Below are 12771 nucleotides of genomic sequence, written 5' to 3'. Positions count from 1 at the left end.
CCTAATGTCCATACACAATCGAAAGCATTTGAGCAACGTCCCAACATAACTTTATTATCCAGCTGAGGCCGAACAATTATCAGTCAGCCTAAGATGCAGACTCCGTCTCTACATTGATGCAGAATCCTCCATGTCGGCATCTCGATGCGTCTTATAATAGAGAAATGTCCCCTACTCATCACTTCATGAAGTTTTGATGTCAAGATGACGTTGGCAGCAATCTTCACCTGTTTCTATCAATCACTACCACAACCAGAAATGATGTCAACAGAACAGCTGCACTATACAGGAAAGCACTAACACTGCCAACACACAGCTTTATTTTGCTAGTTCATTTTTACTTGACTCTAGACCAGAGCTTCTCAAAGTATGGACTCCGGTCCCCATCCAGGACGAACGGCAAATAAATCTGGACCCAGCCCACAGCTGGTGTTATGAAGACTATAATAGCCTTTTTATCAAAGGACGCTCTGCCACACCAGCAATTTCCACAAAATTATGCCGAGTTCTGTTGTCTTGGTGTTGTTGATCTCCAGAAATGTGTTACACATCTCTTCGCTGCTGTCGGAGTTTGACATGCTCAGAGGGACTTTGTGGTGCGTTCATGTGCACCTCATAAACTCATAAATCTCTTCTGAAATTGCCACGAAGGTTTTTTAAAGTGGTATGCATCTAAAATGCATAGAATCCATCTGTTTCTCACTGCAGCATTCTTTAGAAATGTTAAAATATTCAATTCCCTTTATCCAAAGATTTTAAAAATTCTCCTTAGAAAAACTTGTCAAATTACTCTCAGCAAACTCAACCATATTCTTTTATAATTTTCAAATGTTACTGTTGCATTTTTAAACAACATATTACCAAATACTTGAGATGTGTAAGATGTAAATGTGCAATACCTAAAACTTGCCACCTGTTGAATTCACTCAGCACAAATAGAGGGTAGTATATCACTAGACTAACTGCTAACTACAGCTAACTGTAGCTGCGGTTAGCTCAGTTAGCGTACAGCTAGCGGTCCAGACTGGTTGCTCAGAGCAACTTTAAAGTGTTGGTGTACATACAGCTAGCACAGCTTTGGAAAAGAAAAATCAGCCGTGGACTTTGAGTAGTACATTAGAAACATTTCTACAGGCTGACTAATGAAGGGGAAACAAAATGGCATCTTAAACCTGAGATTTTATATTTTTTAAATGGCACACACCAGTGGCTGCCTGTTGCAGCAGCTCCTTCTTCTAGTCTGTCTACTATACTTTTTTTACTTGCACTTTTTAAGTGTGACTTATATTATTTTATATTTCCTACTTATACATTATGACTGTTTTCAGTTGTTGCTCTCGATTTCTTCTATCCCCTTTGCTGCTGTAATAATGCAGATTTCTCCGGTGGGACTAATAAAGGATGATCTTTTCTGATCTTAGATTTCACTGCTGAACAGCTGATTTTTATCTCCACCAAGAAAGTTTAGTTCTCACCTGTGTCCATATTTCTCTGTTGGTTGTTGCTTTGTCAGCAGGGTCACCCAAACTACTCAACAGATTTCCATGAAACTTGGATGGAGGATGAGTCTCAGCCCAGAGTAGAACCTGTTAAGTTTTAGCATAGATCAGGATGAAGGGACCGATCCACACATTTTTCTCATTTCTTTAACATTTAGAGATTCATTCATCTTTGAATTTGTGAATCCAGATGAAAAACATCAGACGTATGTAGGTGGCTGGTGTCTCTGAGTGAGTACGTTACATATGTACTCACTCGCAAATGCCATTCTAGTTTAATAATGAAGTCATGTCATCGTCTCCAGGAGCAGATTTCATCTTCCCCTCTAACGCTTACAAACTTTAATCAGGGTGATTCTTTTAACATCTCTAGCTTGTTCAGTATGTGACAACTGCTTTACATTTCATTACATCCTACTTTCATTTAATGATGTGTTTCACAGTGAGATCAGGGAAGGAGACCTGCCACCAATCGGATATTAACATGTTAACAGCTCTCCGACACTCTGCTGAATGCAACTCAGCGGAAAATGTTTGGATGGGGGGAGAGTTGTCTCTGTTTTTTCTCAGTGTGATGACATTTTCCTCCATCAAATGTAAAAAGTGAAGAGGGAATTTACTGCACTCGCTGTGGATGAGAGTGTCAGCTAATGGAAATGGAAATGTGAAGTTTAAATGTGTTTCTTTGTGCAGTTCAGCAGGCAGAGTGCATTTAGCCTCAAGTACAGATTTAGCTTCTCCATATCACTCTGCTCTATCATTCTATCTATCTACCTATCTATCTATCTATCTATCTATCTGTCTGTATGTCTGTCTGTCTCAGAAGCACTGGTGTTTTATGTCTGTTCTTGTGTTTATCACTTATATTTTTACGATAATCAATAACATGAATCTGTAAATTGTCCATCATTTACCTTGTAAAATGTCTTTTGAGATTAATTAGCAGCATCATAACAGTATAATGTTTTCCACACTCGCTACAAACAATACAGTAATTATAATTATTGATTAATTGGTACTTCATATGTTTAAATAATACGGTGTTGCATTAGTCATGGTGATTTAATGCGTGAATTTATGCAGGATGTATAATTAAAAAGCTGTTTCTCTCCATTAAAAAATGATCGAGTCACGTTGTGAGGTTGTGTGACTGGTTAACACTTAATGGATCATCAATTAATCAACATCTCTGTTCTTAAAAACACAATTTAATTGAACTCAAACATAACATAAAACCTCTGACTGCTCCTGCGTAATTTTAGGACACGTTACCTGGTTGGCTGTCTTCATTACACTACAGCAGCATGGTAAATGTAAGTATCATCCAAAGTGGCCATGGTCAGACAGGACGACTGCATATCATCGTGTATAATTTAATCACTAATTGTTTAATTTTCTGTCATAATAGGATGAGGCTGGTGTCAGTCAGATTCTTTCTTCTTCTCAACTACTCCAATGAAAAAGGATGGCAGTGGATGTGGAACTGACTCGAAAACTAAAACAGCTTCCAGCTTTTATTCCAAATTGAAATTATTTTACCGTTGGAACAACAACATAATTCAGCTTTAATTTGTTGTGTACATAAGCACAGCAGGCTCAGCTTTGCAGGACATTACATGCCCTACTTTTCTGATCTCCTGCTACGTTCTGTGGCATCCAGACCTCCGAGGTATTCAGGTTCAGGTCTGCTCTCAGTGTCTACAGTCAGAGTTAAACATGGAGAAGCAGCGTTTAGTTATCATGCACCACACATCTGAACTCAACTCCCAGAAGACTGCAGCTCCAACTCTCACCCTTTTAAAGTTGAGGCTGGCGAGCTCTTTGTTTGTCACTGACTTTTACTGAAGCAATTTTAAGGCTTTGAACTTCATTGTGACTATTATTTTCATCTCTTTGAACCTATTAAAATTCAGCTTTTTCAACTTGTTTTTAATGTAATTTTTGCCCCTATGAAAGCACATGGAGCTCCCTTGTGTACGAATTATACAAATCATTTTGCCTCTCGTCCCTATCAGCTAACTAGGCTAATGTTGTCTTTGCTAACACAAGCTTGCGTATACCCGCCAGTTACACATACAATCCACCACACTCGATCTTAGCCATAATTATCTTTTGTTTTAATTACGTTTGAATTCCCATAAAATGTTATGTTAAGTGTCACAGTTAAATAACATTGAATAACATGGTCTGACTAAATTAAGTTAATGAAGATTTATACAGAAACCTTCTGCGCTGATTTGATTATCATATAAATAATTAAAGGGAATGTATACATTAACACAATGTTTTTAAAACTAATGCGTTTCAAATAAGTTTCTCTGTCTCTCATTATAAATCGCACATGTAGTTATTTCATTTATACACGTTGACTCGACGTGATAGAAAAGCTGGATTAAATAGAACCCTTTGCTAGTTAGCCGGCTCAGTCGACGGAAGTCTTTGGTGCGATCGCTCTATGGGTCGCACAAAACAGAAGATCCGGGTATTTTCATAGCGGGGGGATCGAGCTTGATTAGCTTCATAATGCCACTGAGCAGATTTCATAGGAATGAGATATAAGAAAACGTCCTTGGATTACTTCAGCGTCGATTTTGGTGTTTCCATGTTGTTTGTTGACCAGAAAATGGTAAAATATAACCAGATTTAGGGTGTAAAGTAACAGATGCATCAGATGGTTGGGCATCCTTGGTGGAGGTGTTTACTCCGTGTGCTCTGTACTTTTGGAAAATATCTTAGGATGTTGCGCAACCCGCTGACTCTTTGCTAAATTGTTAATCCCTCCACACTTGTGAAACTGAACCTATGCCCTTGAACAGCCCAACTGACGTGTTTGAAAATGGCGGTCACGTCCCAGTTCAGGTCCACTTCCTCTGAGCAGACTAACGTAACCTACTAGGGAGCACCACGTTCTCCCTTGTCCCCCGGAAACAATCAGGCCTGGCAACCCACAGCCATCGATTTATTTATCGTCTCCGACCTAATCAACATTTGGAAATGAGCTGGGCAATGAGAGGTAACCAGGCAACAAACTCTGGCAATATAAATCCAATCTGTGAAAGGGGAAATGAGATATTTCCATTATTTTTAATTGAAGTCTCAGTTTGTTTGTTCCATCCATCATCCGCCCTCCGCTCCTGGTAAGGTTGAATTCCTCTCCTTTCTCTCCATCACTCTCCCGTCTCTGTAAATATTACCTTGAGATGAATAACTTCACCTGGTGTTCGGCTCCTCTGCCCCTGAGCCTTTTTTCTCAGAAATGAAAGTGTGTCTGATTCACAGAACCTGTCCATTTGCAAGGCTGATAAGAGAGAGAGAGAGAGAGGCATTGGTCTCCGCTCTATAATTTCATTCACTCATCCACAAAGAAATCATTTATACTGATCCTCAAATGGCTTCAAATGCACCGCACACTTTTTTTGTCTGTGCGCTGAGGTCTGCGATAATGTAGGTCTTAACTAGAATCCCTTTTCATCGTCGCCCCTTAATCTTTTCACGTCTGAATGAGCGACTCCAAAAGGATTTTAAAGCCCCTAATTTAATCCGCTGCCTAATTTCAAAGTGGCTGTCACATGGAGAGCAGCAGAGGAGACTGGCAATCAACGAGGAAGCAACTGGGAGAACAACTGGTTGCCAGTTTATGTCCGAGGTTCATCCAATTTAAGGATTTACCTGTTAGACTCAGTCAGAGGAAACGCAAAACCAAACCATGAGCTGATGTGATCGGAAGTTCAGGTTATTCATGAAAGAACAGATAGTCCAACAATCATACACATTTTTAAAGATGCAGCAGGCGTCTGCAATCTAACTAAAAGCAATACATACAGGAAAATACTCTGTTACAAGTCCTACATTCAAAAAACATTTGCTTGTATTTATTCACGCACAACAGCTGAATGGTAAGAAGCTGCAAGTAAGAAAAAAGATATGTTAAAGACTGGAGGTGGAGCCGAACATGGCAGGTATGAATGACAACTGCACAGTATGAGGGGAATCCCCGGGGAAAGCCCTGAAATCTGACAGCTTCAGGAGTTGTTGTAAGGTTACAACTTGTTGGAGCGAGGCTAGGACTTCCTTTCCTTCATTTATTTCCCCACCAGCTACTGAAGCAACAACACAACCTTTCCTCGGGTTCATGTGACATACTTAGTCAAGTTCAAGACACAACAATTGTGTGTGTGTGTGTGTGTATATATAAACTATAAATAATTATATGTTTGATATGTATGCCAAAATATGCGAATTATAACAGATTAACAGATTTGTAACAATTGTATATATATATATATATATTCAGTTGTTACAAACCTGTTACAATTCGCATATTTTGCCATACATATCAAATATAAAATTATTTATATTTAAAACGTATGTATTTATGTAAACTAGGGCTAGGCAATATAACCTTAAAATATAGCAAGACACCACTAATACCTCAATATTTTTTGTTTCAAAACCACTTCACTAAGACAAGAGTAATTCATTATCAACAAAAATTGACTTGTCTTTAAACTTAATAACAAATCTGTATCCTTTAATAAAGTACTTTAAATGATTAAATGTGCAAAATAAATGATTATTAAAGTACGCTGGATCATATGACAGTTTGAGTTCTGTGACTGCTTTCTCAGGCCTGCAACTAATGATGATTTTCACTATTTATTAACATCAAAATCACCTGATTTGACTTTGAATGTTAAAGAAGGGTGAAAAATGCCCATCACAACATCAAATCATAACCCAAAAACTGAAATTCATATTGAGATGGAACATAGAAAAACAGCAAATTATCTTGGGAGGCTGCAGCTAGATTTTGATATATATAATGATGTTTTTTTTTATTTAATAACATCAAAACTGTATATTTATAGTGCCGTAAAGACTTAAAAATGGTAAAAGCAGAAGTGAAGTCAGCTGTTTGCCTGGATTTAAACGCCCACAGAACATCCCGGTGAAATAAAAAAATAAAACTCTTAAGTAAAGAGAAGCAGAAACAACATTTAGATTTAAAACTTTCTGGACTTAATAAGTAAAATAAATAAACTGGTTTGTGGATGCTGTGTTGTGTACTGGGGGTGCCGCAGTAAATGAAGGATTAACACAGGCAGGTTTATCAGGGATTAAAGTGACATGACGGCTGCTATCTGTCTTCATCCTAATATTGACAGACGTTGTTGTAGTTTTAATTGTGTGAGCCGCATTGTTGTGGCGGGATTACGCCTTGTACCTTCACCCTCCTCCTCCTCCACCGTCACCTCACCGCTGTAAACACTGTTTTCCTCTTGTGTCACATTATTAATCTAAATGTCTGTTTTTCCTGCCGCCTCCCGCCGAGGTCTTAAGTCGCTGTTGTTCACACTGACGGCGTTCTGACTGCGAGAAGTGGCTTAACGCTTTCACTTAATCCATCGATGGCCATTACAGCAGAATGGCCACGTCGCAGCCCAAGTGAAGAAAAAAAGGGAAAAAACGAGTGTGCTGCTATCTAATGTGGTGGATTACAGTGGATTAATGTCTCATCTGCTTGCCGCGGGGCTGATTAATCCAGCTGCTTGTTTTGTCGGGGGTCAGAGGTCGTCGCTGGTGGGTGTCTGGGGGGAGCTCGTAATGAAAGACGGGTCAGATAAATGTTTGTTAAACAGCAGATCAGCAGAGAAAGAAATACAGCAGGGAAACACCCAGAGCCTCATTCTATTTACATGAAGAACTGATGACATAATACAGTAAAATAAAAAGGTTATGTCAATTGTATTAATATATTTACATTATATTTACATTATATTTATCTATGCAGTATTTTGATTTTAAGTTTTACCGTTTATGTATTCAGTGTTTCACTACTAAACACAATGACATTTTAAAAAAAGAGCCGAAATATGACATTCAAATATATATTTTTCCTCTCAGTTTATACAGAAAAAGGGAAAATGCCACTAACTTACAATAAGCACAATAACAACTGCTTCTTTGCTGTAGTGTACACACATTCGTCAATTCAATTTAATTTTGGCTGAAATTCACAAACCATACATTTTAAAACAACAGATGATAAAGACATTGGATTTTTAATTGATGTTATGTGTATCTTTCATCCACAGTTCATTACAGCATGAGTACACCAAGCTACAACCTCCACAAACTGCAGCTTAAACTGGCCAGAAGATTACAACCCTTTTACACTGGATTAAAAACCTACTGTGACCCACTGACATCTGTCTTAAATGTGAATTGGTACAATCACTATTCATTCCCATGTCAAATTACTCTGCAGTAGTCACGGGTGATTATTGGCTCCACCTCCGATCGGCAGTGAATATTTACCTCTTTTCCAGCACAATAATATGAAGTTATGCTGATATGTGTAAAAGTTGAACTACTGTCACATTGTCACTGGCCTTTGTGCTGCTTTAGATTGTTACATGTTCATGATTTTGAACATGGCACAACTGATAAAAAACAAAGGCAAACCCCTAACAGACCACTTGTTATAACAGTTCATTTTAACGGTGAAAAATAAGCAAATAATACGCTTATATAATAAGCTTAATAAGCTGACTGTCAAATCAGTTGGTTCAGTACCCATGTCTTTAGCCGTTTTGATACTGGGCAGAAAGCCGCCAATTGGCCGTCCTTTTTGCGGCTAGGTCCGCGGATTTAAAAAGAGGGCGGTAAATTGGGGGTCTGTTTTGGTCCGCCAATTTGTCGCCTCGGAGGGTACACTTATTTCCGCCTCCATTGCTATCTAAACCCAAGGCGTCAATGTGCCGGCGATCGTGTGAGATGGGCGGAGGTGTCTCGGTGACCTGCACTGTTGTGCGACCCACAGCTGAGGAGTTTTAATATCCAGGAAACAGCTGATCACAGCAGTCAGTCAAAGTGGATTGTGGGCTGTAGTTTCCCCTGCAAACAACTCAACCTCTTCAACTGAAGCGGCGGTGTCTCTCGGCTAGGCAGAGCGGAACTGTTGCGTTACTTCAGTTTGTGATTCTACTGCAGTGCATACTGTGTCTCTTTTATTGTGCAGTTTGCTCTACAGAATGTTGGAGGTTAATTTTACTACATCAAGTCCTGTTTCCATAAAATGTCAAGCGAATTATAAGTGAACTTCTGAAAGTTTCGAAATGCGAATCTGATGCATTTCCATAAACTGTTTTGTGTGACTGAACTCAGCTAGGTAAAGTGGAATTTGGGCAGAGGATGACGCGGTGTAGGACACGTCACGTGTTGGTGTGGAAGTAAACAGAGGCTAGAAGTTAACAAACCAGGAGACAAAATGGAGGGAGGTCTTCAGGAATAACTTTTGACAGGGCAAGTTGGCATTGTCCTTGCATGCCAGCTATTAATGAAGTTTTATAACTAGGTTCGGGAACAAAGACCACGCCTCGAACTCATCTCATTTCCGCCCGAAATATATTTAAGCGCACCCCATCCGTTCACTCCCTCTTTGACTGATTCTCTACATCGTCAGAACCGAAAGAAAAACAAGAAAGAAAGCAGTACCTTAAAACCATGGAGAACGAACTCTCACTGAACCCATCAGACAGCGAATTGTTTGACGACATCCCAGAGTCCTCTCCATCACCGATCATCCCTCCTCGCCAGCCAGCCCGGACACGTTCTACCATCCACGTCGTCAGGCGCTCCCAGCCTCCGTCCACCGGCGGTTCCAGCACCATCCGCCCGTCTCCCCCCCACCGCTCCAGGGGACGATCTCGCGCTCGGCGTCCGACCGACACTCCTTCCTCCAGCCGCTCCGGACGAAGCCTCCGCGACCCGGCGTCGCCTCGCCGTCTCGCCGATCGTCCCGCGGCTCCAAACATTTCGGAGTGGACGGTCGTTCGTCTCAAGCGCACCCTCACAGAGCGGAACATAACTTTCCACCGCACCGACAACAAGGCGAAGTTATTCAAACTTCTCACCAACTCCCAGCAGAGCAGCATTCCACACCGCAGAACTCCGCGGCCACTTCCGGGTTCACGGCCTCGCTCCCACCGCAGCGCCGATGACGTCATCACGCACCCAGCCCAACCTCACTCAACAGCCCTCCCAGAGGGCTAGGTCGTACTAAACCCACAGCCTGCATCTCTTGCTCCTAACTCTTCTTCTTCCTTACCCCACGCTTCACAAACAACCCGAGCACATGCATCCCTCCATCCCAGCATCCTTTCCTCTTCTCTTTTTCCTAACTTCCCTGTCCCTCCCGTTTCGGCTATGATACCCAGTCATACCACTTCAGCCACACAGAGCGCGCCCACAACAACGGCTCAAGGCAACACCATCAGCCAAAACCCTTACTTTCCTCCCGTCTCCTATCCCAGCTCTTCTCTCATTCCTAACTTTCCTGTCCTACCTCCTCCGGCTACCACCACCCCCCACATTCCAATTTCAACCGCTTCAGCCGCACAGAGCGCACCTACTACAACGGTCCTCGGCGGCACCACCAGCCAAAACCCTCACTTTCCTCCTGTCTCTTCCTTTCCCCCTCCCCCCCCCCCAACCCTACCCCTACCTTCCCCATCACCCATATGCGACTCATGTTCCTTGTCCTCCAACTAACCCACCTGCTTTTTTCACAGCTCCCCCCACAACCGGATCCTGGATTTTCCCCACCTATCCCCCCACTCACAATAACTTCACTCTAGCCACAGCACTTCCTCCAGCACGCCCAGTCGCTTCCTCTCGCCCATCTCCCGTGTCAGCCACTCTCCGCCAACAGATTCTCACGGGTAACTACGTCGACCTCGCCCACCTTATACATCCGTCCACTTGCAACCCCCAGGTACCCAGAGAACTACAAACTGTACTCGGTCCAATTGCGCTCAAGCAACCCCTGTCCACCCGCTCCAAAGAACTCACCCCCGTAGAATTCACCCTCTCTTTCTCCCTGTACCGCGACATCATTTGCTCATCTTTCCCCGAACGCAGGCAAGAGCTGGACGACTACTTGTCTCTGGTCCTCGACCTGGCCTTGCGGTTCGGAGGCAACGGTTTTTATACATACCACATTCTGTTTGCTTCCCAAGCCGCTGGCCGCCTTCATCAATTCAACCAAGGAACGTACTGGGGTACGCTGGACACAGAGCTCTATTGCCGCGTCTTTTCGGCCCGCGCTTCGCTTAATTGCGACATGTGCGGCGCCCCATCACATCCCACCACAACTTGCACCCTCACCGCTTCTCTACCCCCTACCACCTTTCAAACTAACCAGAAGCCGGCTGTTTTCCACAACGTGCCCCCAACAGCCCCTCCTCCATCCATCACTCCCAAACCAGTCAACATCCAACCGATCGCTCTCGGCCCTCTCCCTAAAGGAGTCGACAAAAGAGGCAGACCAGTATTATACCAGGGCGGGAGGATGGTATGCAACAACTTCAACGACCTCGGTTGCAAAGTCTCAAGCTGCCGCTTCCTCCATACCTGCTCCTTCTGCGGCGGAGCCCATGCCAGATCCACCTGTCCACATAACCCCACCAAACACGGCCTGTGTAAGTATCTGAACACACCCATCAACATCCACGCTCTCTCCGATGCTTTAAAATGTCACCCCGACCGCAAGTTCGTTAATTACCTCATCCAAGGATTCAAAGACGGATTTCACCCAGGTCTAGTAGTCACACCAGATTCCTCCCATACATGCCACAACCTACAATCTGCCACCTCCCAGCCCGACATAGTCGACAAACTCTTGGACCAAGAAATCAAAGACAGATTCATGATCGGTCCATTCCCCAAACCACCATTCAGTCCATTCAGAATCAGTCCAATTGGCATCGCCACCAGGAAATACTCAGGAAAAAAGAGACTCATTATAGACCTCTCATCCCCCCACAGCTCTCCAGTCCCAAGCATCAACAGCCTAATCCCTAGCCCAGACTTTTCAATGCACTATGCAACTATAGATCATGCCATCTCCCTCATCAGTACAGCCGGCCAAGGAGCTTGGTTGGCTAAAGCAGACATCACCAGTGCATTCAAAGTCATTCCCATCCACCCAGACTTCTGGCATCTCTTTGGCGTTCAGTGGAGGGGTGCATACTACTTTGCCGTACGCCTCACCTTTGGGTGCAAAAGCAGCCCAAAAATATTCGATTCCTTATCCGAAGCACTCTGCTGGATCCTGCTGAACAAACACAGATTACCTTACGTCGTTCACCTCCTAGATGACTTCCTTACAGTCACGCCATCCTCTTCTCCCCCGTCACACGGTCTCACCACACTGATCTCCGCCTTCAACGAGCTCGGAGTCCCTCTCTCCCCAGAGAAAACCGAGGGCCCCAGCACATCCCTGGAATTCCTCGGCATTACCCTTAACTCCGTGTCACTCCAAGCATCCCTGCCAACAGAAAAAATACACCGGATTTCCTTAATCATTTCAAACTTCCTCCTGGCGGACAAATGCACCAAACGCCAACTCCTCTCGCTACTCGGCCACCTCAACTATGCAATCCGCATCATCCCACAAGGTCGATCCTTCCTGTCTCACCTGCTTTCCATAGCCTCCTCAGTCCCATCACTCCACGACAACGTCACACTGGACAACTCCTGCAAAATGGAGCTCAAGCTATGGCACCAGTTCCTCTCTTCTTGGAACGGCATCTCCTTCTTCTACGACACAAACATCACTTCATCAGAAGACATCCAACTATCTACAGATGCAGCTCCTTCCATCGGCTTCGGCGGCTATTTCAGTGGCAAGTGGTTTTCAGCCAAATGGCCCCCTGAATTCTCATCGCTCTCTCCTTCCTCTGCCATCTACGAAATGTACCCGGTCATCATAGCAGCTATTCTTTGGGGCCACAAATGGTCAAAGAAAACCATCACCATCCACTCCGACAACACCGCAGTCGTAGACATCATCAATAAGGGTCGTTCACACTGCCTAGACATCATGCAGTTCGTCAGGAAACTCACCCTAGTCTCGGCACAACACCAATTCATCATCCGAGCAGCTCACATCCCCGGTCATCAGAACACAATTGCTGACGCACTCTCCCGTTTCTCATTTCAGAAATTCAGACAGCTGGCACCAGCCTCCGACACGGTCCCAACTCCAGTCCCACCGTTTTCTGCCACCATCTTCAATTGACTCCCGAGCTTCAAAACCTGGTTTCCATTTCCCAAGACGCCATCCTGAACAGTGTCGCTCCCCGTACACTCGCATCATACATGACCGGATGGAATTGTTTTAAAACATTCCACGCCTCTCATAATCTTCCGTTTCCTTCGCTCGACGTCTTGACCCTGTCGAGCTTTATCTCATTCGCCCATTCCATCC

At 43.5% G+C, this 12771-nt stretch overlaps 1 protein-coding gene across 1 annotated transcript; it reads left to right on the top strand.

Moving 5' to 3' along the window:
- The first annotated feature begins 9005 nt into the window (after positions 1–9005).
- Positions 9006–12614, top strand: LOC115569298 (uncharacterized). The gene is made up of 2 exons (XM_030397329.1): positions 9006–9549; positions 10073–12614. Exons 1-2 carry the CDS (start codon positions 9006–9008, stop codon positions 12580–12582), a joined length of 3054 nt encoding a protein of 1017 aa, XP_030253189.1. The 3' UTR covers positions 12583–12614.
- Positions 12615–12771: the final 157 nt, after the last annotated feature.

This window comes from Sparus aurata, chromosome 18 (assembly GCF_900880675.1).
Source record: "Sparus aurata chromosome 18, fSpaAur1.1, whole genome shotgun sequence".
Taxonomy (NCBI): Eukaryota; Metazoa; Chordata; class Actinopteri; order Spariformes; family Sparidae; genus Sparus; species Sparus aurata.
The sequence above is the reverse complement of the archived record's forward strand: the minus strand, read 5'-3'. Positions and strand labels throughout refer to the sequence as shown.

Bases quoted from the DNA above. Each gene is read 5' to 3' on its own strand.
- LOC115569298 (XM_030397329.1), top strand. From the start codon at position 9,006: ATGGAGAACGAACTCTCACTGAACCCATCAGACAGCGAATTGTTTGAC. The intron at 9,550-10,072 runs GCTAGGTCGTAC...CTTTTTTCACAG, and splicing joins CTCAACAGCCCTCCCAGAGG to CTCCCCCCACAACCGGATCC.